Source organism: Pempheris klunzingeri, chromosome 8, assembly GCF_042242105.1.
Source record: "Pempheris klunzingeri isolate RE-2024b chromosome 8, fPemKlu1.hap1, whole genome shotgun sequence".
Taxonomy (NCBI): domain Eukaryota; kingdom Metazoa; phylum Chordata; class Actinopteri; order Acropomatiformes; family Pempheridae; genus Pempheris; species Pempheris klunzingeri.
The window spans coordinates 9,601,934-9,629,024 of record NC_092019.1 but is presented as its reverse complement, the minus strand read 5'-3'; the positions used below and the strand labels follow the sequence as shown (position 1 = coordinate 9,629,024).

The 27,091-nt window shown below is 38.9% G+C and overlaps 1 protein-coding gene across 1 annotated transcript in view; it reads right to left on the bottom strand.

Moving 5' to 3' along the window:
• Positions 1 to 27,091, bottom strand: part of LOC139204986 (CUB and sushi domain-containing protein 3-like) — a 196,813-nt gene that overhangs the window by 102,613 nt on the left and 67,109 nt on the right. The window contains exons 15-29 of the mRNA XM_070835040.1: positions 26,659 to 26,853; positions 26,146 to 26,284; positions 24,971 to 25,158; positions 21,501 to 21,689; positions 19,122 to 19,238; positions 14,328 to 14,543; positions 12,792 to 12,980; positions 11,564 to 11,733; positions 10,249 to 10,405; positions 8,017 to 8,208; positions 6,343 to 6,469; positions 5,045 to 5,247; positions 3,343 to 3,534; positions 1,701 to 1,839; positions 33 to 220 (exon numbers count right to left, since the gene is read on the bottom strand). Coding sequence (XP_070691141.1) covers positions 33 to 220; positions 1,701 to 1,839; positions 3,343 to 3,534; positions 5,045 to 5,247; positions 6,343 to 6,469; positions 8,017 to 8,208; positions 10,249 to 10,405; positions 11,564 to 11,733; positions 12,792 to 12,980; positions 14,328 to 14,543; positions 19,122 to 19,238; positions 21,501 to 21,689; positions 24,971 to 25,158; positions 26,146 to 26,284; positions 26,659 to 26,853 — 2,601 coding nt within the window. The remainder of the gene's footprint in view (positions 1 to 32; positions 221 to 1,700; positions 1,840 to 3,342; positions 3,535 to 5,044; positions 5,248 to 6,342; positions 6,470 to 8,016; positions 8,209 to 10,248; positions 10,406 to 11,563; positions 11,734 to 12,791; positions 12,981 to 14,327; positions 14,544 to 19,121; positions 19,239 to 21,500; positions 21,690 to 24,970; positions 25,159 to 26,145; positions 26,285 to 26,658; positions 26,854 to 27,091) is intronic.

Sequence of the window (27,091 nt, the reverse complement as noted above, 5' to 3'; positions counted from 1 at the left end):
TACAATCCCACTTGCAGAGGCCCTCAGAGTACCTTTGTATTCCAAATGAAAGCCGGTGTAGCTCACAGAGCCATCGCTGCGAAATGCCAAATACATGAAGTTGGAAGTGCTCTCAATCTTCTCAGGAAGTTTACTGTCTTGAAAACTGCCAATCAGATGTGCGCTGCTGTCTGGCCCATCGTAGATATACAAGAAATCATAGTTGGGCTCAATACTGAAGCTGTGACAAGTAAAAGAAACAGACAAATGAGAGATAAAACAGTTATTATTTTGCAAAGTCTTAACCACCAGATTGTACAGATTGTATGTGAGATTTAGAATGCATTAGGGTTTCAAAATGAGAGCGTACACCGCAGTGCTAGAAGTGAGTCATGCCAAGCGATTTGTTTTGCATCTCCAGACAAAGAGATAAAAAAAGATATCTCCCCCAAGAGGTGAGAAGAGATTAAATTGTTGTGACACTACGCTGGCACAAAATCTTCCCAGACGGCAATGGCAATGCAGTGTGAAAAGATCGTTTCATATTGTAGCGCTGTATATCAAATCAGATGCCGCAGTGAGAGAGAGAGAGGAGCATTTGTTTTCATAATAATGAGCGTGGTTTATGACAAAAATGTAAATAGCTTGGAGATAATTGCATTTGAGTTGGATCAAGGCAACTCCAATTTAAAATCATAACTCCATCCGTTCATTTGGCATTCCCAAGAGGGAAAGGAGCTTTGTGCCAACTCTATATGATGTTTGTTTAGAAGGACAAAGTTGAAAAAGAAACATGGTAAATTTCTCTCCTTCACCTTGAGAAAGGGGAAAGTTGGTGGAAGTCTCAAAGGAGCCGATGTACCTATGCTCCTTCTCCAACCCCTCATGAAACAACTATAAAAATAAAACTCAACAGTCAAAAGACACTAACTCATGGAAAGTGCCTTTGGGCTTGTCTGTGAGTTTCTCTACCCATATTGCAGCTGATTGCAATTAATAATGTAAAACGTATGGTCTGAGTATCATTCAGTCTTGGAAATAAGTTGCAATCATATCACGCCTCTGCCTGCCTTATACAGTATTCATCCAGAAATCTTGTTTCACTACATTTCAACAAAGTGGCAGGAATACCTGCCTTCTAGGTGTTTGTAGAGGCACTGCTGCTTTCACCCTATCTCCCAGCACACCTGGACACAAACTTAGATCTTCTGCTTAACACACATGGCTTGCTCAATACTATGATGTTATAGCTGGTTCCACTGCAGAAAACAAGCAATTCCACAGCACAACCAGAGCTACTGTGCATCCACTAAGAACTGACTCTATTCTGTTTCAGGCAGGTCACAAACATACACCAGGTGTACGGAAAGCTTCATCTTGTAAGTTACTGGACCATGTATTTAAGGGACAACACTGGTTTTTCACTGCCTCCATTTTATTTTACTGGAGCCACTGTTCACTTCCTGTAGAAACTTTACATATTTGGATTATTTTTGATCATTTCAAATAGGTTACATGGACCATAAATGACGAATGTATCAATGTGCCACTGTTACATTATGTAGATTTTAAAGCACAGGGGCTTAAAACTGTAAAAACACAGACAAAACACAGTAAGCCTGTGATTCATCTGATCATTCAGACACCTAGTGATGTTTTGTTTTGTGTTTTGACTTAAAGTAATCAAGCAAATAAATGGACTCTGAAGCAGCTCATATTACCTGATGAAAGCCAGAGAAATAACATAGTCGGAGTGGACGGCAATAAGCCAATCGCAGTCTTTGCTGTGTGGATATGGGTGCGGGTAGTTGGGAGAGAGGATAAATCCTGAAGACCCAGTCACATTCCCACCACAAGGAGCTTCAGAGACACAAAAGGAAGACGAGATGAATGAGAAAGATGCAGTGATTACAAAGAAAGGCATTAAATGTGCCAGACCTGCTGCAAACGTCTTTAGCTGAGCTGAAGTCAGTTTGAGAAAGTTAAGAAATGAGCACTTGTAGGTCATTAAATATAATTGAATCAAAATGTGTGACCTTTGTCGACCTCTATCAGCGACGACCATAAGGTATTCCAGTCGAAAATCAGGGCATTAGAAAAGACTATACCACCATTTCCCTACATTATGATTAAAAGAGCTATTTTTCTGACAGTTGTGTTACCAAGGCATTGGATCTAGCTCGGCCATTTTCAAATTAATTTCTGGTGAAGGCTGTTCAGTGTTTTATTCCATGTTCAACAGGTCAGCAGCAAACAAAGTAGTAGTTGTACATATTAGATCATAAAATATGTTAAACATGGAGAATAATCACATTATTCGACAAATATGCTCAACTAATAATCAATAAATGTCCATTCCAATTATAAATTATTCAAGCAAAAAAATTGATCAGTTTTTCCATTTACGTGACTGCTGCAACTCTTTCATTAATCCATGTGCTTATTTACTTCTTGCTCCTTGCTCACCATGTAATTATCTTAATAGTGTACTTAATACTGTTTATTGACACATGACTCTTGGATCCCATTGAGACTGCAAAGATGAAGCAGATACGAAACTTACAAGATATTAAAGACAATTTAATAATCACTTCATAAATACGGACATTTCTGCTCTAGGATTAACTTGATGGATTTTGTTCATGCGATTTTTTTAGCACCTCAGCCTGTCAGATATTCTCTGTGCCTATATCTTAAACAAAAGGCTTTACTTGTCATTTGTTAAATTTGATGAAATATCTGCCACGTTTCACCATGAAGAAGTGAAGAGGTAACACACTTACGAGTATGTTGCTCTTATTTGGTGTGGTCACACTTAATACATATAAGGAAAGCCAACATTTACGTCAAGTGTTCACTCATACAGGCTTCGCTACAGTGAGTCCTACAAATGCCTACATAGCTCTATCCTGGTCAGAAAAAAAAACCTCAGCTAGACTGGTTGGCAGCAACTCAAGAACATCTGGGTTTCTTTGGACCTACTTAGTGTAATTATTTCTAATTGCATTGTTAAGTAATTAGCTGTTAAGCTCTAATAAGACAATGTGTTGGGAGACAGTAGAGTACTCAGCCTTTGACTAGTTACAGAAGTGGATTTGTCCACATCAGAGTTGGCAACGATTCAAATATATCTGAGGAGTCTTGTTTATCCTACACATAATTTTAAGACATCAGTGAGAGAATTATAGTCTCTGCTGCAGCCAGTTAATAGAAAAACTCCCTCACTCCCTCTTCCTCTCATCATCTCTCTTTCACTCTGATCCCCTACACTTTCCCCCCTTCTTTCTATTCATCCACCTCTTTCTTTTTCCACCACACATCCTCCCTTCTCTCTCTAATACACACTGTCTCCCTGGCTCTCACCGATGCAGCTTGGAGGGCTGGGTTGCCAGTAGTATCTATTTTCCACTTGGATGCAGGTGATTCTGCTTTCCCCCTGCAATTCATATCCCGGATCACAAGAGAAGGTCACAGAGTCACTGGGCTCCCGCCCTTCCCCATTGCGACTGCCATTCATGGGAATACCTGGATCTCGGCAAGCTGTCGCAAGTGAACCTGAAGGGCAAACACACATGTGACACACACATACATAAATGGACATGTGCATGCATAGTAAAGCGAATCACTGAGCACAAGAGAGAATACACGTATACACACAAGGAGTCTCATATCATACTGTAGACAGCTGTCAAGCTGAAACTGTGGCTCAAACCAAGTTAGTGCGCAGAGCAGATTACAGAGTGATAGCAGTCAAAATCCTGCCGTGTTTTCCTAATCTGTTTTCCTAAATCACAGCTGTGGAGCAGCCCTGAGCTACCAGAATGAGCTGGTAAAATCTGATGGATTCTTCAAATATTCCCATCTTGACAGACTTTATTGAAAGACTTAACACAGTTAAATATATTGCAGTTCTGAATTGTTGTTGCTCTTTTTACCCCCCAAAATACAAAGACATCTGACAAAAATACATCAAGCATTTTTTTTTTTAGAAATACAAATGTGTAATTAAAAGGTAATATTGATCACGGTGTATATAATGTGATTACAAGATGACATGCACAGCACAATACATTTGACTCTCCGTTTTCAAAATGTAATTGCAAAATGATCATTCAATAAGACTTAACATCTGTGAAATAAGGGATCATAATAATCCACATTGTAATAAGCCTCAATTCTACATAGTCAATAAATAAAACTGCAACTTTATCCCCAGAATTATGGATTAATATATTATTCAACCTAAAACACGGTTTCCTCTAATTGTACTGCACACAGCTTCGAACCTGAAACACATTGATACCCTCAAAAATGGGTGGGTGCCACAAGACACTGTCACTCACAGAAGGACGTCTGTAGAATTTAACTTAACACAACCAGGTTTTTGGTTGTGAAAGCCACTAGCCTTGGGTATAGCAGGTAGTTGAGTACAGTATGGATCTCTCTTCAGCTTCCAACACGATGAAGAGTGAATTCCATGTAATTTATCTGTACATTAAGCTGTCATGTCTGTACACTACAGAAAATGAAAACATTTACAACCTCATCGTATATGGCATACATGAAGTGTTTTGGAACTGCTCTACTCGTGTGCTTGGTTTTGAAACGACTTATCAGCAGATCATGTAGACTCCATTAGTATTACAGCAGCAAATGCTGCACGGGAGACTGTCAGCAGTGGACTGTGAAATATCCGGGACTCATCATTAAGACGTGGTTAAAGATTACAGAAAATAGTGAGAAAACCACATGGTATTTGAAAATGTTCAAATTAAAAGCTGTACTATACGTCAGTTTGATAACTTGAAATCATTAGGGGACAAACTGATGAGAAATGTATATAGCCCTTACATGATTAATGGAGACAACACTTATTACGTGATGGCATTTCCTAAACAGATATACAAACTGCAAAAAGAAAACAAATAATTTTGTCTAAATGTTGACCATTTACACACATATAAACTGAATGAAATAACTAACTACTTATAGTAACTGTCACCAAGAGCAAACACATTACACTATACATCTACTGGACGTCAACTACTCAAAAGGAAATACTCACTAGAGAAATCAATGGCAAAGCCAGACTTGGTGATATAAAAGTCAGTCTCGAACTGAATGGTGACGACGTTGAGAGTGGAGTGGATCCCCTCAGGCAACAGAGAGCCGCTAACCTCCTTCAGAGACATCTCGTTCTCAGGAGGCCCGTCCCACACCTTCAGTATGTCGTGGGATGCCTCTGTGTCGAAAGCAAGAAACTGGAGACTGGGAGAGGTGAATATAAGAGATTGTTACTTTGGCTTTAGTTCAAATCAGTCAATTTATGTCTTAGCCTTTTAACATATTGTAAGACTAAGGTGAATACAGTCTATATGGCATCTCAAATATAAGAAAAATGAAAGACCTCTCAAAGGAGAGATCTATCTAGAGATCCCCATGTCCCCATGCTTTTGGGCATTTCAGTTGTGATTTGGTATCATCAATCAATTTCTGCCAAAGCTGAAAATACAAGAGCACAGACTTATCTGCAATCTCATCAAGAGATGGCCTGAAGCAGTTCTTCTGACAAAGAATGTGTGGCTGACTTTATGAAATCATACCATGTTTACTTCGACCTCTAAGCCCAAATGGGATTTATTTCACAGTAATACTAGGAGCTCTCAACCCAAAAAAAAAAAAAAAAAGCTTCCATGTCCAGAGAAAATTCCCCAGGGTGCTGTCACAGTGCCTACAAAGTCCCTCTCCCAATCATTGTTAATGGAGCTGCTGCAGGCTGTTTCTCTTGATGACATCTAACTTTGGAGAGAGAGTTTGTCTTGTATAAAATCTTAACTGAACTTTACAACATCTCATGACAACATTTTTAGATTGTTTTTATCTTTTTTTAAAGTCAGGTCAAGTTAGGATGACCTCATTCAATTTAAGATGCATTTAAATCAACCCTCCATCAGTTCAGTTCTAGGCAATTTTCTTGTGTATAGACTACAGCCTCATGATAACGTCAATCAAATAACCTTTAGTTTTATCACTGAGTGTTCCACTTTCCCTTTGTTGATTTAAACTAATATATTCATTTTTTTACATGGCAAAGGATTGCAGGTCCAAATACATGTTTTTTCATCACCACCATATTTCATGAGTAATGTTGCTCCATACAATTAGCATATTTTGATAAGTTATTGCATATTTTACTCAAAATGTTCTAAATTCTAATTATTTTAATTATAATTTCCAGAAGTTATAAATGGCTTAGAGATAAACAAAGAAAACAGCAAAAACATTTTCATCCATACTGGATATACAGTGCATGCATATATATATGTATGTATAATATGACCATGTTACTGCAACTTGGCTTACCTCACAATGTTTCCAGAGTTAACCTCAATTGTCCAGGTGCACCTCAGGTTGTTGTCATAGGGAAAGGGATACCCAGGGGAGAGGATGCGTCCTGTAGACTCCCCCTTGAAACTGCCACCACACTCCGCTGCACGCACATACACACAAATGAATACAAAATACATGAAAACCTCCAAAAACACAAACTTACACAAGAGAAAAAGCAGACACATGGACACACAAGTAAATGTTGAAACAAAATACAGAAAAAGATTCTGTTGGAGCCCAAGCTCACTGAAGCTCAGAGTATAAAATGAGGACTAATGACCAACAGCTTAAGCTCTGAAAATGAAAAATTCTATTTTTCTTACAGGTAATGGGACTGCAACAAGGACTTCCTGCCAGGACAGAGACACTCACACATGCAAAACTTGTTTAGTCTCTAAGTATGTCTCCTAATGATGCCATTAATTTACTTTAAAAAGACTGTGTCCAGAGAATACATAGGCTGGGCATTGCTCTGCAGGGAAGACATTGCTACAATTGTTAATGACTGAAGGAATACCTTATCATCCAATCTATGTTGTTTCTCCCCTGGTTATCATCTTGCTATCTATATTACAGAACAAACGGCACTTAATTAATAGGAAAATTGTATTAGATTGCCACAGTGGTGAGCTTTAATCAGTATCATAACACTGGGCAAATGTAAAAGTCTTTGACAAGAGCCAGGATGAGGCTCCGGAGAAATGGCTAGAAATCCCATTTCACATTCTGCTCACTGATACACAACTCACTATCAATATTGACCATTCAACAATCCAGCACTGTTAAACAGTTAATCAATGCAGTGATTTACCTTTTTGTGATTGTATTGAACATGCCACAAGGCCATACTGAAGTCCTTTTACCGAAAAAGGAACAAATACGTGTTTCATTGAAAAAGGGAGTAGGACATGGTGACATTTAAAGTACAATTCTGCACACGTCCATAAATTTGTAAATCATTTTTTACCCTAATCCATCACTGCTAGACATCAAGAAAACCGACACTGCCTCACAACACCTTCCAGACTCTGGCAGTGTGCAGGTAATAGCTTTATCATTTCTCTGTCTCTCTGTCTCAGCATGTTCTGAATATGAAAGTACAGCCAAGGCTGTACATCATGTCCATGACTCTATTTGATATGAATACTCTGATAATTATGCAGTTACTGCTAGAAAAGTACTGATCATTTGCTTGTAGATTAAAACATCTAAATAACAGAGCCTATGAAAGAAAAAAGAGTCAGTGCAACTCAGTGAAAGCTCAATAGCAATTAAGACTGGTTCACTATAGTGTTCTTAATGACTATGTAGCCAGTTCTGCATCAAGAACACACACAGAGATCAATGATTCACAATAAAACATCAGAGCTGCTTATATCCCCTTACAAAATGACAAGCAGTGTATTTTCTTTCAACACAGGTGAATTAAGTAGAAATCATATTGGGATAAGTCCTTAGGATTAACACCTAGCTGAGCAATGTTGACAGTGCGCCTGGCCTGAATGATAATATAAGATACTACAGAAGTAGAGAGAGAGAGCGGGATGGACAGGGAGCCAAGAGAACAGGAGAGAGAAAGTCTAGGACCAATAGTTGAGACAGAGACAAAGACAGCATACAGACATAGACATAGGCAGAAAAGATTACCTATACATGACGGCAGGTGGTTGTCCCATGCCCTTCGCTCCCCAGTCATGCACTTGAGTATGCCACTGCCGTGCAGGGTGTAACCTTGGTCACAGCCAAACGTGATGGCACTTCCAGCGAAGTGACCCTGGTCACTGACTTTAAAGCCAAACTGTGGCACACCTGGATCATCGCAGTGGGATAGCTCAAAGCCTAGACAGGAAAGATTGAGATGCACAGGTGAGAGGGAGGAGGGTGGAAAAGACTATGGGTTCAAGAGTGACATAGCATGAAGACCATTAGAACATACACACAACTGCTTGTCAGCAATGAAAACAAGGTCCAGTGGAGAGCAGCCATTCTGTTAACCAGCGTCATATTCCAATTTATCTGTATTGTAAAGAGGTATTGATTGAACGAGAATTAATTTCCAGTTGAGCACAGATGAGGGCTGGGCTTACAGTTCCAATACATTACTTGGCAGTAAAAGATTCCTTTTGGACAGAGAGAACAATTAGATGTTCACAATTAAATGTTCAATTGAGTGTGGACATTTATTACGATTGAGAAACAGCCCATCCACTTGAAACACTTCAGGGGAATACAAAAGAAATAAAATAAACAAGCCACAAACAAGAGAATGCTACAATAACTCTGGTGCTCACTGTGTTTGAACTTAACCATGGCCGTTATATGTGTTCCTCTCTTTTAGGTACTAAATATTAGTGTTCTGCTATGCAGCAACAGTGACCGCACATAAACCCAGCAGTGCTGATTTATCGTCTCTTCCCACAGTGAGGTCCATGCCCATGCCAGATGTTATGGTAGTATTACAAGTGTCATGCCCAGTATAAATCTCCAGCAGTTCCTGCTCACATTTCAAAAATTACTACAGCACTTTTGGTAGAAGAGTCATGAAAACATGATCAAATTTCATGTTCAGACAAGATGTAAGCTGCCCATACCCCACCTTCTCCTTGCCCTCATGTTGCTCATACATCAGTCAATCCATTCCAACTTGAAAAGGCTTTTCATTCTGGTTGAAAGGACCAAGTAAAGACTGCATCTTGAGATGGATAAAGGATGCTAGCTTACATTCTTCTATTTACCTTGTGCACATCCCTGGAAAAAATCTGAAATTGAACGATGCAATACTTAATTATGGTTAATTCCGTGACTCAAAAGGCAGCTTGTAATTAAACCATCATGTCTTCTAAATTAAGTGTAGTTGCATGTAGATGATGGCATAGAGATGGCAATTTAATTAGTTGTTGTAAATGAGTACACATCCTGATTAATGTAGATTTTATAATTATTTTTGCAGGTCTGTTAGGACGCAAAACCAAAATCATGAGTAACTCTGAATTGTACTCTATTATTTTATTTGAACTACTGTATAGCTTTACACTTTTGGTGTAGACATCATAGATAGAAAACTGCCAATGTGGATCTAGCAACAGCACGTTAGCTGAAAACTTTTTTGCTTTCATATTATTCAAGTCAAAACAGCACTTGCCCTGTTGCCATTCTCACTAACTATGTTGAATTCTACCTCAGAGAGCCCACTGGTAGACAAAAAGAATTCAGAGAGCTCAATTGCAGGTGAAACAAAAAAACACTTTAAATTGGACTGCAAAATGCAGTGTCACCATAACATTCTCACGTCACAGTAATGAATTAGAGACAGTTAGCAACAATACACAGTCAGCAAGCCAATTAAGGGGAGAAACAAAACCCATTTATTACTGGCCTAGTTACAGCAATGACCCAAACTTTCAACACACACATACGCACACACACACAAACACACAGTATGTTGAGGCACACACTATGTACAGTGTATACACATTCACATTTCTAATGCACACACAAACACACTGATTTCAAACAACTCCAACAATAATTCACCTATTTTAACAAGATACAGTTAGACAGGCATGGATGCTAATTGCAGGAGTGGAGAGGAAAGAAAAAGAGGGGGAAGGGGTTCACGTACAGAGAGACAGAGGGGGAGAGACAGAGGAGAGGGAAAAAAAAAGAGTTAATTTTCCTGCAGGAATGGCGCAGAAACACCATGCTGTGTTTAATGGATACCCTGACAATGAAAGACACAGTGAAGTAGGGTAAGGGTCAATTAAAATGTTCTTTTACATTCTGCTTCTTGAAATGCCTAGCTCCTGAAGTGAGGCTAAATTCACTCATTTGGAAAAGCTTTAGGGCCCTCCTCCCCCAGGGAAATGAAATGTGACTCACTGTGGTATATGAGCCGGAACCCCGCTGCTGTCGCCTCCTGGTCAGAATAAAATTCAAGCCATAGATAGTTGGAGGTGCTGGTGAGGGCCAGACCTTGCATCGATGCTCCTGTGTATGTGCCAAGGAGCGGGGCTGCACCATCTTTACCATCATACACCTGACCAGAGACATAGATGAACATGATGGAGAGTTTGGCTGCTTATAGAGGATTGAATACCCACAATGAAGTAAAACAATAATATTAAGAATTAAATATTTATACTGAAGAAAGAGAGCCACAATTAAAAAGAAGCTATTAGTACTGTATATCCTCTGCTTTATATGGCGCCTCTATAGCAAAGCCAATGTCCTAAATGGGATGTGAAACTTACACTGGAGTGACCATAATTCTCCCTATTGATTTGCAACTGTGCACCTGTAGAGCTGCATTAACAAGGCAGATGGTGGGATTCATGATGTCAAACTAAGAAAGAAGACTATTTAGTGCAATTATCCACCAATTATCACCCAAATATTAAATGCTCTTAAATTCTGACGTGATAAAAGCTATTGAGAGTTTAAAAGCGGTACAGTCACCAAGCAAAAAGTAAAGTACATTGTTTTGTGGATTTTTGCAAAACAAAATTGCATTTTTATCTTCAGTTGTTTTTCTTTTTGATCCACATGCTTACTGGAAATTATTTGTACAGAGTACGACTTTCCAGCAGTACACTTAATCTTTCCTGATTGACATCTGTGAAATAACAAGAAATGAAACACAAGGCTTGAGGCTCTTCCTTTGAAATTCTACTTTGTTTTGTTTTTCCCTTTCTTGAAGTCATTTTAGCTCTTAAAGCAAATCTTTCCAGATTTCAGCTGTTTACAAAATGACTAAATACAAGAGACTGCTGTCTACACAACTCCATTACTAGAAACACACACAGTAGGTTACAATGCTTGGTTAATTGGAGCATTAGATAAGACATCTGCATCCCAAAAAGAGTGCATTCCTGCTGTGAAGTGGGGACTACATAGTCATTTGCATCACATCTGTGGTGCTTACCAAAACTGTTAAAATGCCCTTGAGCAAAGATATGAATCCCTTCTTCCCCAAAGGGATGTTGCTGCTGCTGCTGCTGCTGTCTGACCTTTGCTCTCTAAAGCAAAAAAAATTCTGCAATCTGCCTGCTACCCACAAAATCCCATTTGTAGTTCTCCATGTTGTACATAATAAAAACCACCCGCCTCATATACTTCAACATTAATTAAAATTGAAAGAAATAACACTAATTGATTTGACTGTTAACAAAGACGTGCCACAGCATTGTGTCTTTACCTTGAGGATGTCACCTTGTGCAAGTTGAAAGTTGCTGGCAGTGATGTTGATGCCTTTGCCTGTTTGGACCTGAATGCTGTACACACATTCGTGGCTGTTGTCGTAGTTCATCGGATAGTTTGGTGACAAAAGAATTCCTTCATTGTTAGAGACTGTTGATCCACACTCCGCTGCAAGAAAACAAACACACAGACAAAAGACATAATCAGTTACACAGCAGCCACGACAAAAATAGACTGTATTAGATTTGGAGTAAACTAATTAAAATTATTGGCCTTACATAACAGGTTAATTAGAATGTTACTAAAAATATAAAGGTATAATCCAAATGTCTGGATGATTGTGGTTAACGATTCATCCGTGTGCCCTCCCTTTTATTTCTTTTGTATCATAATAATCATTATCATCTGGCAGTGTTGAGTGGACTATGAAGCCTCTAATTTTTTACACACAGTGTTTACTCTGTGTAAAAAATTAGAGGCATTCATTTCTAAGATTTATCCCACTGACTTTCTTACTCCATGCTAAGACACAAATGCCGAGGATTACTTTCCACAATAAACTGCTCTGAATCAACAAGTAAAGAGCAGATCATAGATTTTCAGTGGGAGAGCCCTTGATACATGCTATGCATTTCTCTGCATGGTTTATGTATACCAAGAAATACATGACACAACTTTTAGTTTATATGTTTTCCTTTAAAATAAGAATATACCTACTTTCAAACTCATTGCCACTTGAAATAAGCCACAAAAAGCCCTATCTACTGATTATCATGTTAAAGTCATGTCATCATAGCAGCCCTTTTCTAACAAAGGGCTAAACTGGTATACCACAGGCAGGGTTGTGAAAAGATTCTCCATCACAGGCTGTGATGGAACTAATATACATGACACAATACCTCTGCCACTCTTAAAATCCAAAGGTTCTCTGGGGGGTGAGAGATCAGTGCAGTGATATTGTCCCTGAAACCCTTCTCTTTCGACCTGACCTTCAATGGAAAGATCTCCCTATGTAGTTTTAACCTAGCAGCACAAATCACAGGTCTGAGTTTTTAATTGTAGTCTACTTAAGTAAATCGAATTCCACTGAGCTCACAAATGTCTAATAAAAAGTTTATTTCTTTGCCAATTATGTTTAAAACCTGGCATTGACTATCACACATAAATTCTGCGATACATATTCACACATGGGAAAGGAAACGGAATAAAAGCAGCTGACCACGTACCCACACACCTTGGAAGAGGGGCACTCCACATGCGGCGGCCACCTCCCAAGCACACGATCTCCCTCGCCCCCTGTAGACGATATCCCGTGTTGCAGTAGAACACCAGTGAGTCACCAATGCCAAACCTGGAGCCCGTGTGCCAGCCGAACTGAGGCATTCCTGGATCCTGGCAGGGTTCGAGATTGTACTCTGGAAATAGGGTAGCCAAAAAATGAGTTGCAATGAATTCAAATGCTGTCTTACCAACTAAAATATTATATTACTAATATGCATTTACAATGATTTGTTACTTTTTCTTGAAATTGATGGAGAAGAAAAGGTTCAGCCAAAGAAAGCAATATTGTAGCTCGTGGGGATTCATTGTCTTGCTCAAGGACACTTCATCAGGTTGAGATACATGCCAAAAGTTTGAACCCTGGATGTCTGCAAGACGGATGGGCTCGCTAAAAACTGGGCCACCCTGCGTGCACTATAGTAACCATTCTGTTGGTGCCCCCCCTATCATTTAAGATGTAGATGCATCTCAGGCTGGTTAAAAAGAATAAGGTCTTAACTCCTGGCATCATTCCTCTCACAGACACTGTGCTTTACTGAACTATGTAGGCCTATTGGTTTAAACACAACAGCACCCTGTTGTAGGATGTAGCCTGACAGCACTGGCAAATTTTCATCAAAGGTCATAAAAGGTCAAAAAATGAATTCTAATTAGGAAATCTATAGATGCTAATTACAGAGCATGCAAGGACATACACACACACACCCACAAACTAAATTTCATGAATATTCATGGCTACATAAGTTATGCTTCACTTCAGCGAACAGCAGGCAAACATTTAGCCAGAACGCTTATGAAGCAGACCCTCTCTCCATCTCCCTTTTTCTACTTTACTCTCTCTCTCCCTCTCCGCCCTCTCCATCAACCCTGCTCACTCAGCATCACCAGCTGTCTCATCTCCTTTCTCTCTCTCGGTCTTTATCTCCCTCCCTAAGCCTCCCATCTCCACCTCTCCCTCTCTGTTTCTCTGCATGTGGGGGGGGGTCATTACTTCTGTACACCCCGCCTTTCCTCGCCGTCTCTTCAGTCCTGAGGATACTGACCCACATGGCACGCTTTGATGATCATTCCCATCACGGTCGGACACCCTCTACCTGCGTGACCTCGTTGTCTCTTAATTATCCTCCTCTGATCGGCACAGCCTGAGGCATGGTCTACCTTAAGCCTGCTCTCATTCTGACCGACAAATCACTTCTCACATGTTACTTTATGTACGCTTTCAAGAGGCTTGGCACTTTTGATCTCATGCTTCTTGAACGAGCTATCTGTCTCTTTCTGTCTGTCTGTCACAGTGTCTTTCACTTTTGCTCTTACTTAACGACTCTACCCACCACATTTACAGCATCATCACCACTCCCTTCTGCCTCCTCCACACACTTCATCCTCCTCCCTCTTTTAAAGCCTTCTCTCCCCATCATGTCTACACACCTACTGTACCAACACTCCCCTCCTACAGACACTATCCTCATATGCCTTCATACCTGAAAAGGAGATGTTGAATCCCTGCAGTGATATGGAGAAGTCAGAAATGAAGCGTAGCTGGGCCTTGAAGTTCCCATAGAGGCCGGCGTTTACTGGTGCAGGCCTCTCTGAGCCGGTGAGTCGAGCCAGTGGCTGTGCGAAGCTGCCGTTTTCTGTTATCAGAAGGTAGTCATGGTGATCCTCCAGGTGAAAGGAGTGAAAAGTGAATTGGACACCTGGGAAGAGAAAATAAGGAAGCCTAAGGTTAGAAGTTTTCAGGAAAATACAAAGAATATCAACTAGGGATAAAAAGAAATGATGAAATTTGAATAGAAAATATAATGCATACTTTTGACATTTTCATGTCAATACTGATCCATGAGGTTAAGAAATGGCTTTGCTGTTTACATTGTATAGCACAGATTGAAATTTAATGAAAAGAACTCAAACTGAATGTGACTATTATTCAATTTAGCTATAATTTAAAATGTCATTATCATGATTAAAAATCGGATGTATTAATTTGGATTTAGCGTGCTGAAACATCCATCTGCACAAACCCGTTTTCCATTCGTTAAATAATAAGAGCTTTAATCCTTACAGCAGCACTAGGAGTGGGCATGCTAAAATGAATCCCACTAAAACTGTCATACTAAAATGAAACTGAAAAAGGAAAATGTTATGTTTAAAAAGAGACACAAAAAGATTAAAAGCAATTTTGAAAGGAAAGTGAATAGAAAACTTACAGTGGAATCAAAAGGAGTGAAAATGCTTGATTTTCACAGCTGTCTTTTTTAAAACCATATAATTATAGAGGCATGGCCTTTCAGTCACAGTATGAGCAGTAATCTGCATTCATGTGACAAAAGAGAACATAACTGCCAACAGAAAATCTATGAATTGTGTTTAAGTTGGTCAAAATATTGTGTCCTTACCTCTTGACAGCAAGGCCATGTATTTTTTTTTTAAGGATTCAGAAGAAATACAGCAATGAAAGCAGTTGCAGCATGTTTAGTTCAGTTACCTTTTGCAAAATTAATTCAGAAACGTCTTGCCAGTTGCTAGTGGCAGCATCCCATATGCATTTGTGGCTGAAAGACTCTTCCAGACAGTAGTGCACATACTCTATGTACAAAGAAGGTCTTTATGTGCGTTTTCTCAAAATAATGCTGACATCCCAAAGATCTGATCTGGTGCTGTATAAAATTCAACCAGTACTTAAAGTCATAACCAAGTAAATTATTAAATGCTATTTCAAAGACTCTTAAAATTCAGGTTAAAATGCTTGTTGGACTAGAAGGATGGTCCTTGTATTTCATGCTCAAAAGGACCATGTCATGTCATTAGGTGTGATTATAAGAAATAAAAACCAAGATAGAAAAAACAGATATTACAGCTATGATTAGCATTCAGTCAAAATACTGCTCAATTATTGCTTAGAGCCGATTTTGACAGTGACAGTGTGAACGTGTCACGGTCCAATGTGCAAAGGAACATACAGAAGTGAGCATGGAGACCACTGAAGTCAGTGTTTACGGTTTCATTTATAAGTCAATGTGCAGTGGAAACCAGAAAATCTGTGAGCAGAAGATAACTAGGACAAGGATAAAGAGAGTCACATTTTTAATTTAATTGTGGCTTTTTGTGGAGAAATGGCTGCTACCTCTGTATGGATGTGTGTCTGTAAGTGGAGTCAGAGCCAGGAGTGGTGGGATCGTGACATGAATGGCTTCACAGAAAGAGATTTCTTCCAAAAATTAAAGGGTTAATTTTAACTACACCTGTCAGCACCTCTCCCCACGACTCTCTCTGAAACACACTCAGTTCAGGCGACCTAGAGAGAACATTAAAGCTGCATGAATTCCAATGTTCAGACTGAGGCACTGCAAAAAAAATTAGACCTGTATCCGGGAGAGGACCACATATGAAAGTGGCCCAAATTAGAATTGAAAGAACAGATTCGGCCTCATAGGAGGCTCCTATGAGTCAGCATGTCGAAGTGTCCTTGGGTAAGACACTGAACCCCAACTTGCTCCTGAAGCATAGCCTGAGTGTGTGAATGTGTGTGAAAGAATAGCCTCCTCTAACTTAGATTCCTCCTGAATGAATGATGTGTGAATGAGGATGTAATGTGCTTTAAGTAGTCGAAATGACTACAAAGGTGCTACACAAATACAGACCATTTTACCATTTCATGTGATTTGTGCTGTTCATACTATTATGGATAAAAAACAAGATCTGAGTCACATATGAGCGAAAAAAAACAGACATGGGCCACTTTTACATGCAGTCTAAAAACAGTTTCAACAAACTATTATGTAACTTTAGGTTGGAAAACAAGATCTAGGTCCGTTCACCCTGCTTCTATTTTCATACTGTAACTCAGATCCAATAACAGCATCTTCATTTCATCCATGATGGCCAGTTGGCTGCTTTTCAGTACAATAAGCACTGCCATTTTAATGCCATCTGTTGAATCTGTTCGAATGTGACTCTATAATGCCCTCCACAGCGTTTGGCTCACTTGATAAAGAAAGTCCCAAATGGCCATAAAATAAATAACAAAATGAAATGATTGATTGTGCTTTGTAAAGTAGCAATTATATTACAGACTAAAGGCAATGATCAATTAATCAAGAGCCATCCCCTTGAGGGGACATCCCAATATTTTAATATAGTTGGTATGGGTAGTAACTGAGTGGAATATTTAAATAGCTGCTACCCCTAAAGATGAATTTGTCCTGTAGTCCGTAGCCACGAGATAAAAATACACAAGCTACTGGAAATCAGTGCCATGATAAAGATTCATAATCTCTTTTAAAATATAAAGCAAGAGCTTTACATATTTCTTCACCTGTGTTTCAGATGGTGTGGTTGAAATCTGAAAAGAACAAAATAATGAAAACATAAGTAATAATGTAGGACACAGATGATACTACTACTGCTACTATGGCAACTATAGTATAGGTTTTGTTAACTCCCTAAGCCAAACCCTGGTCCAAGTGTTGCCAGACGAGAAACTTTGTGTTTCAAACCTTTTTCATTTTAAAATGATGGAAACAAGTGTGCTTTCTTTGAACTTCAAAGCTATGAAGATTTTTTTTATACCCTATATAGAGATACCTGTTCACAAAAGTCGATCTCAATATAAAATAAGGATGATCCTTGGAATTCATGGCTTTGTGTTTCCTCAGCTAGGCTCTGTGACTTCTGTGACCTCTGAGACTCTGCTTTTCTGAATCATATTCTATCAACTGAATATGCCACATGATAAAAAAGTGTTATTAACTAGCTTTTTTTTTATGGCTTGATTAAATTAGTTCATTACACCTTGACGTTTCAGGTGAGGTCTATGGAAAATTTTATGGACTCCCAATTTTGCAGTTTCTTTTATATGTGTGTTAACAAGGTTTGGTGCTAATTAGCCCACACTTCAATCATTTGGCATTTTGAATAACTTAAAATGTCATGTTGAAATTAGACAATAATTAGTTGGAAGTTTTCATTGAATGTTAAAGGACCCATGTAAGAAATTAAATCAAATTTTCTGTCGATATGAGAACGTATGTGAGGTTATTGTTATAAAAATGGAGTAATAAGACAGGAAAAAAGAAAGAACACTACAGTGTGGTTAAAACAAGTATTCAGTTGTTGTGTGTTAATTAGGGGAGGATTAAGTGATGTCATTGGGTACGGCACAACTTTGGTGCATGCCAGTCTCCTCTTAAAAGTTACATGGAAAGATATAACCATTAAATAGCTACCGTGAGCCTTACATATGAAAATGTTCATATACAGTAATCACACTCAGGGCACCTTTAAGGTAGAAGTTAAAAAATGCTTCAGTGATCATTGTGTCACACAACTCGAGGTGCAGCGCTTGTGAGCAGGTCTGTAAGGCATCAAAAGTGACCCTTTAGAGCATTAAGAGATGTGCTAGTTTTTGACAATAAGATCCCCTGGTGATGTACAAAGAGTATAATATGACATTTCGGCCTGCCTTTTGGAAAAGGATAACAAGAGACAATGTGGTAAAACAGTCAAGTGAGCGCTGAGATAAGCCCAGTGTACTTTTCACATTAATAAGAAAGTCTTGACTAACTAGTTACTGATCACATAACTGACAGCAAGTGCTGTGATAATTAAATCAAACTGATTAAATAAAGAATAATGTGTGAATAAAACTGAGGTACTGAGGAACCACTGACATGTCAAAGCTGGGTGAACAACTGATCAAATGAAAGCAAACTGAGGAATGTACAAAGCAGGCTTCTGTCTAACACTGGCTAAAATAACCGTAATAAGTCAAAGAACTGCTGATAAAGTAGAACCACAAATTAAACTGAATTCTCTACTAGATACTAGGGCACCCTTTTTAAAAAAGGAATCACACTGTTCGTTTTTGAAGAAGTGAATACCTCAAAGTGTAATATTATCTGTATGCATATCCTGGTCAGTTGCCAAAGATAAAAAAGTCAGCGCATTTAAATTATCTTTGCTCAAGTAAAATATATGCTCTACGCACTTCTCACTTTATAATAAACCCCTGCAATGCTCTTGGAATCAGTGGTGGGGGTGTTTTAATTCACAGTTGGCCATTGTTAGGACTGTTGAGTGTGAAGACTATAAAAACATGCTTTTACTTAGGTGTATATGAATGATTCATGCAAGTACAAAACAAATATATTTCTTATATTAGCATACATACAGCGTAAGATTATAGTTCCTAAATCAAAACTGGAAAATAAAGTGCTCTTCGTACGTATACTTTTATGTTGAAGAATGTATCATCTTATATTAGTAGGCATTCCTACCTTTTCCATGGCTGACTTCTACAGTCCACGTGCAGTTTAGAGAGTTAGGATACAGCTCTGGGTAACCAGGTGATAAGATGATGCCTCCAGGTCCCCTGATATCCCCACCACATGATGCTGAATAGAAAGGGAAGATAATGAATGATAACTGTTGCTGGAAGAAAAATGAAAATTCTAAATGAACCAATAAATCCTTCACCTGAAGACAGAGGAGCGATTTAAATGAATAATGCATTTGAGTCATAACACATCCTGTCCTGCTATTTTTATGAGTACCTGTTTTTCTGCCAACACAATATTTTTTTTTCTCCCTCTGTTTCCAAACCTGTCCTACTGCCAGGACAATAAATTATTCATTAACTCGGCTATTCATCCATATTTTCTCCTATCCTATGGTATCTTAAACTGAAAGACATTGTCAGAAAACATGATAATCCATTAAATCTACTTGCATTTCACAAGAACAGACACAAGCATATTCAGCAGATTAGAGCATCTAGCTTTATTTCGACAGTGGCTTCAAAGTGATTCTGTATTTCTTCCAAACAGAAACAATCACACCAGTGCTGCGTCCAACTGCTTTTCAGTCTGGTTGGGAGGTTAATCCAGTTGTAACCTGCCATGTGCAGCAGTTACAGTGGAGGTAATAGGAAGTGTGGTCAAAAAGGAGCACTCCTCATACCTTCAGTAATATGACTCTCACGCATGGTGACAACTGACATATCATTTACTGCCAGAAAGCTCCTTATCTCATCAAAGGGAGTTAATGAGATAAACTGCAACCGTCATTGGCTGCTGAGGGCCGGAAGGTTAATGTTAGATGGTCTCAAGGTTGACTGGTGTGTTTTGATATTGTTCAAACCTGCTACCGTTTTTCTCATGCTGTCACTGTGCTTCAGCTAAAAGGTCATTTCACATAAAGGTCACTGCTTTTTAAATATAGCATTTAAGAAATTTGACATGCTTTGTTTTTCTGTGGCTATGTCTGTGGGTTTATGTGTTCTTTGGCCTGAATGCCCTTAGAGCGGCGTTAGAGCCAAATGCCTTTATCGCCTTCCCCCAAAACAGTGATCGTTGACAAATATTAGAAGTAGAACTCTTGTGCATGCACATATTTTCAAAGTAATGAATGTCAGATGATGTTTTGGAGGATCACTAAGAAGCCTGAGGCTCCACAGCTGCACACACCCACCCCCTCTTATCCTCTCTCCATCTACCCTTGGGCCCTCCAGTGAGCACAACACATCAAGGCCTGAATCCTTACCCACCAACAAAATTATATCAAATATTTTATTAATGAGCCAAAATTACATAAAGTCATTAAAAGTGGATGAGTATGCTTGGCAAACGATCTACTTTAGAGGCTCCATAAGGCAGAGAGCCAAGGCATTTGGCATCAGTCTGGCACACACCTAGGCAAGAAAATGCTCTAAAACATAAAATGAATTTCCAGGACAGCCATTAGGCTGAAACTGTATGACACAGCATTATATCATATGCACAGTATGGTGCGCCACGCCATCCCTTGCATGTATTCTAATCATCATATTATGTCAACTGAGTGATCCGTGACTAAGACACATCATTTACAGTTTGTAAGCCGCAACAATAACCGCCACAATTGTAAAGTGTGTATCTAAGCAGCACAAAGAGAAGAACTGCACAAGCACAGCTGAGAGACCGATCATGTGAGGCATCAAAACATCAGGAACATGCTGAGGAACATGCTGAACTTCATGTTTTGAAGTGAACCATCACCAGTCTTCTGTTTATACGACTCAAAGAAGGAAAATTGTTTGATAAAAAGCATTTTGGCGATTTGTTTGGTTAGTCAGACCTGCTGTGGGCTACCCACAGTCACCTATGCTTGTGTCGTAACCTGTATGTTTATGCTGTATGTTTAGTTCAGTTACTTTCTGCAAAATTTATTTCAAAACCTCTTGCAAGTTACAAGTGGCAGCATCCCATAAGCATTTGTGGCAACAAGACTCTGCCAGACAATAATGCACATACTATAGGTACAAAAAAAAATGCTCAAAATAATGCTGACATCCTAACAATCTGATCTGATGCTGTATGAAATTTAACCAGTAGTTCAAGTCATAAACAAGTCATTATTAGATGCTCTATCAATCACTCTTAACGTTCATGATAAAATTCTTTCTTGAAGGGTGACAAGGACCACCTTTCTAGGTCCTTGGTATTTAATGGTCAAAAGGACCATAACATGTCATACGGTGTAATTTTAAGAGCATAAAAACCAAGATAGTATAAACTAGATACTACAAATATGATTGGCATTCAGTCAAGTCATATATTTCAGGGATAGGACTGATACCTGTGCTGGAATGAAATATAAAATTGTAACATTTGACGTACCATCACAAGTGGGCAGTGGGTGGCTCCAGAAGTGGTTCTTCTCACAAACCAGTGGTTCCTCGTGGCTCAGCCTGTAGCCTGGGTCACACTGGAAGGATACCGTGGAGCCGATTGACAAGTCATGGCTTAACCGTATGCCATTCACTGGGATACCAGGGTCCATACAGGAATATGTGTCCAATGTCACCACTAGAAAAATTAAAATCAGTTATCAACAGTTATTTCTTGAAATGACTTTGAGACACACTGACGTGGACTATTAATTAAGTACCACAATATTGTGCAAGTATATTTTTTCATTCTGTCGCAACATATGTCAGATTCTGTTAAACTATTTATACAGTAGAGGTTTACTCTTGCTTATGCAAATAAAATATGAGCTACAGAGGTGTACTGAAGTCATACAGCATTCATGAAACATAAAATAACAATTCTATTTCTGCAATCAATAAAACTTCTAACAGACATTCACACACACAAAAAAGTCCTGACAGAACCATTACAATCATCACAACAAACGTTGCATAGATAACAGAGAAAGTTTTCCAAAGAGTTTTACATTGACTTAACTTTAAAAATGAATGCTCGCTCATCTTTATTCAGAAGCTGTTCTTCTAGTTTGACTAAAAATAAGGTTTCATCTTCATGCCATCACCTTTTTGTTACATTTAACCAAATCACCCACTGAGAGAAGGTGCTCAAGGTGGTGAGGACAAGGTAGTATCTACCTAATTTATTTATTGTATTTTAACTGTGTGGCTTTTGACTGTTTTGTATTTTATCTGCTTGCACTGTTGGTGTATGTCTGCTCGGACAGCTGTCGTGCTATTGGAATTTCCTGTTAAGGATTATTAAAGTATCAATCTATCTATCTATCTATCTATCTTTATGGAGAGAGAGAACTGAGGGTATGACCTCTGTGAAACTGCAAAAATTTACTTGCTCCTGTGCTATGCATGTGTTGCATGCTTCTCCTTTTCATAAACATAATTTTCGCTCCTACAATGGGCTGGTTGCACCATAGTCACAGCTCCCTCTTAATCTTCAGTGACGCAAGCTGCAATGATATGCCCCCATTTTTCCCTGTGATTTCCAAGACTGCTGTTTGGATATTTTCCAAGTAGGGCTGCTTTTGATGCGCTAAAAATATGCAGATTTTTGGCATTGACTGGCAACAGTTGTGTAAGCAGTTATCAGGTCACTGGTGGGTAAGCTATTCTCAGCTAGCATTACTAGAACCTGTATTAAAATATCTTGCAATTATCGCAGACAATTTAATTGACTTAATTTTATAGAGTTACTGGGCCAATGGCTATGGTCTATCTGCCTGTCTGTCTATTAATCAATATATCATTCATATACTCTCCCAGTGTGTGTATGTGTGTGATATATATATATATATATATATATATATATATATATATGTGTGAATCAATAAGACATTTAAATGAATAATGCATTTGACAGAGCTGCAAGATGCGACAGCTATCACCTTTTGTTCCCTTTCACATGTGTCAATTTTCTGGTGCTGCAGTAGTTTCAGGTGATTGATCCAGTCAAAGGACTTAGACACGTCAGCAAATAGTATCCTGTTCATTGTGGGATGTCTAGCATCGGTGACAATAAGCTCAGCATGAAGTGCATTTAAAGGTGCAGTACACAATGTCAAATTGTGCAAACTGCAGAATCAAAAAGCACCAGATACACACATACTCTCAGCAAGCAAACCAAATATTGTCGACAATCTGAAAAGGTTCAATACTCCATTGTAGTGAATTCTAATCCATTGGGAGGAGTGTAGCTGTACTGCACGGGTGTTAGAAGTCGCTTTGGGCCATGTGGCACAGCACTGAAAAGAACTGGCACAGTTAACAGTGCAACACAGTTATATTATATTGTTTGTGAGCCATAGATTGCAGCCATAAACATTAATAACCTGTATAAGCTTGTGATTATTCATATTCTACTGCTAGGCCTTGATATTTTTAGTAAGGAAACACGTGGATTTTGCCAGAACATGTTAGAGAAATAGAGCATTCATTGATCACTGTTGGTACTGGCCTCTAGGGTGCAGGTGTTTGGTGGAAAGAATAACTCAAAAATAATAATAAACAAAAAAGTAGAATGGTCAGGAATGAAACTAGAGAAAACATAGTTTATAGTACATGTACATATGGTCCTATGATTTTAAACAAATTGTAGTATTTGTTGTAACTGATTAGATATAAGTTATCCATTACATTCAAAGGGAATAGAGCAGTGTTTCTGTGCCTCACTTTATTCACAGAATAATTCACAACAGCCCTACTTTGTAAGACCAATTTTACAAATGAACTAGGCTGGGTTTCCCTGAAGCATTTCAGCAATAAGATATGTCCTAAATTGCAATGGAAGAAGCTAATATGATCTTACTGTTATTGCTTTTCGATAGCCTCATCAACAAAAGAGAAATGCACTTGAGATTCAAACATAATAAGACAAAGGCACTTGTGGTCCGCTTTCAGTCAATAATACAGACATAATAACAAACTCTATCTTATGAATTACATCTGAGTGACAAGGGTAATGGTGCTAGTGCAAACAATAGTGAAAACTGATCACACTGTGTCCACAGTATCTGATTTTTCAAAGACTTTGTGCATGATGATGTGAAAAAACGTTTACAACATAAACTCCCCTGAGAACAGAAGTTTTACCCAAACGGTAGTTATTCAGAGTATTCAATTATGTACCTCTGAGAGCTAATAGTTCTCTTCACCCCTCACCCAGATTCTCTTAGTGTAGAGGACCTTCCTCCACAAGTTTGCATCTTTAAACTTGGACCGACTGTCACACATTTGGATGGGAAAAATGAATCTGGGCACTGGGATTTAGAGCTGTGGTTACAGTTTATAGCAGAAGAATATTCAATAAGTGACAATGATTAAGATGTACAGCACATTTTTATCCTGAAGTTTCGCTTTTATTTCAACAGTTCCTTAATCTCTCAATCATAAGGCTTTGCAAACAATGGGTAATAACAGTAGTGACCTTGGTCTCCCTCTAAAAAGAGCAATGCTTAAAATTCTATAGTCTCACTGCTGGATTTTTCTCCCTGTACCTTAACTGAATGATTTTTGTTTCATCCTGAGAATTGAAGGTTTTTGAGCAAAGTTGTTTTATTAATACTGGTGCTCTTGTCAAGTAATCCAGATGAAACACATCCTCAACACAGTTTGGTCTTGACACGTAGCTTCAGAAACTTTAGAAGTTTCACAAGAGAAGCAGACCAATTTAAATTTCTATGGTCATTAACCACCACATACTTTGACTGTGGTCTCTTTTTCTTTCTTTAATATGACATATCTGATTTTTAAATCCTATGAAAAGTACCAAGAATATTCGTGTACGACCCCAAAAATATTTTGCATTCATAACTCATCGAGTTTAATGTTTTGCAGTATATGCAGGCAAAAGTAACATAATCTCACCTTCGTAGAATATCTTGAAGCCACTGTTTGATCGACTGTTGTCGGTGGTGAAAAGCAGGTACAGAAAGTTACTGCTACTAAACAGGAACTGAGGCACCTGGGTTCCATTAAACGAGCCAATCATAGGAGAGAGCAGGTTGGGACCGTCATGCACTTCCAGGAAGTCATAACTGAGCTCAGTTTGAAACCTTTTTGAACAGAGAGAGGGAGTTTTAAAATAGACAGTTATTTGTATTCAAAACAATAGTTCTTTGACAGATTAGACAGTTTGCTGGTTGTGTCCGCAGAGAAAACAGTCTAATTTTGAGGAGATGAATGAGAAAAAATAGCGTTCACAGCAAGGGTTCCAATTATTTCAGCAGTGTAAGATCAATGAGTTCCTTGGAAGTCTGACATAGCATGGATCCATGGTCACCCTAAGGTCCCTACATCATCAAACAAGTCACATCAGCAGCAACGTTCCAATATCTCTATCAATACTGTGGAAGAAACACCTTCGGATATTGAGAAAAATCCATGCCTTTTTGTGTTGTTAAAGCAAAGAGCTCAAAATAAAGGAGCATGTTATCTTTAGCATATCGCCACTATCAACTGGATAAACTAAACTTTGGTTTACTTTATGTAAAGAGGGGCAAAAGATTTGGGCTAAAACAAATCATAGGGTGAGTAGCTCTTTGTTTCTTTACAAAGGACACTCTCCTCACACTCAGTACTGAGAAAGCCTTGATTATAAAATATATTGCATGGTAAGAAAGGAAGATCTTAAAGCAAGACTTTTTTTTACTTCTTTTTATTGCAGCTCTCTGAGAAAGTGAGTGAGAACCAGTAAGTGAAATAAAGAATTACTTGAGGCTTTCAACAATTTTTGGAAACTAGCTTCACGACTGCGTTCCACCTCCTCTGACTTTCTATTTCTAACTTAAAGGCTTCTGAGGCTCAGGGTAGGTCCACTTTGTTTGTGCAAGTCGATGTGTGAAATGTATGTCTTTTGTGTGTGTATATACAGAGTTCTGTGTCTGCATTTGGTTAAGTATAGCAGTACTCACCTGCAGTACAGTAAGTGGATGTATGTACATAAGGGACAGCGTACTGTTTGGTCTGTGTCTTTGTGCGAGTGTGTGAGAAAGTGTATCTTTGTTTTCATGGCTGAGTTGTTGCAGTAGTGTCATACAAACCTGTCAAAGCTGATCTTGATGGAGCTTCCCGGCTCGGCCTCAATGACCCACTCACAACTGAGGGAGTCTTTGTAGTATCCTGGCCACCCCGGGGAGAGGATAACACCAGACGGCCCAGAGTAGTGGCCCCCACAAGGAGCTGGGGGAGCAGAGAGGTGGGAGGGATGGAGAGGATAAAGATATAAATTAAAGATAGAAATAGATCAGAGAGTAGAGGAGAGGGGGATGGAGAAAAGTCATCTTAAAAATGACATCACTTTGTAATCTTTTTGTACCCACACGAAAAACATTGCAAAAAATGAATATAGGATGAGTCACCAAAGAGCTGGAGTTACTCAAATACCTGAAAATAATACAGGACAGATGTAGGCCAGTTTGGGTGGACTGCGTGCTCCACAAATCCCACTCACTTTTTTTAGCAGAAGTATCTGTGTTCTTTCTTTCTCATCCTAACTCAATAGTTAATATATCCGTCCACCAGCCACACAATTATTAGCTACTCCATTTCAGTACCTTCACATTTGGGAATGAGTCCGCTCCACATCACCTTGCCTTCCTCCAGATGGCATGTGATGGTGTCAGCCCCCTGCGTCTTGATGAAGCCCTCCTCGCAAACCACAGAAATGGAACTCCCCAGCTGGAAACTGTCCCCAAAGCGCCTGGCATTCAATGGTATGCCAGGATCAGGGCACTCATTACGCCCGAAAGCTTGTAATGAGAAGAAAGAGAACAAGATCTAGTGACAAATGCTCTTGTGTGAATGAGAAATGGGGTCTTTGAGGAGTAGGTAGATAAGGGAAATGGATGTAGCTGTCCACAGCAGAGGAAAAAAACCTTACAGAGGTCTGCTCTGTACACCTAAGGGTGACAACAGCCTCTGTCTTCAGAGTCTATTGTGACTTTGAGAAAAAGAATTACAGAGGCTTTATATTGGGCCCAAGAGTCA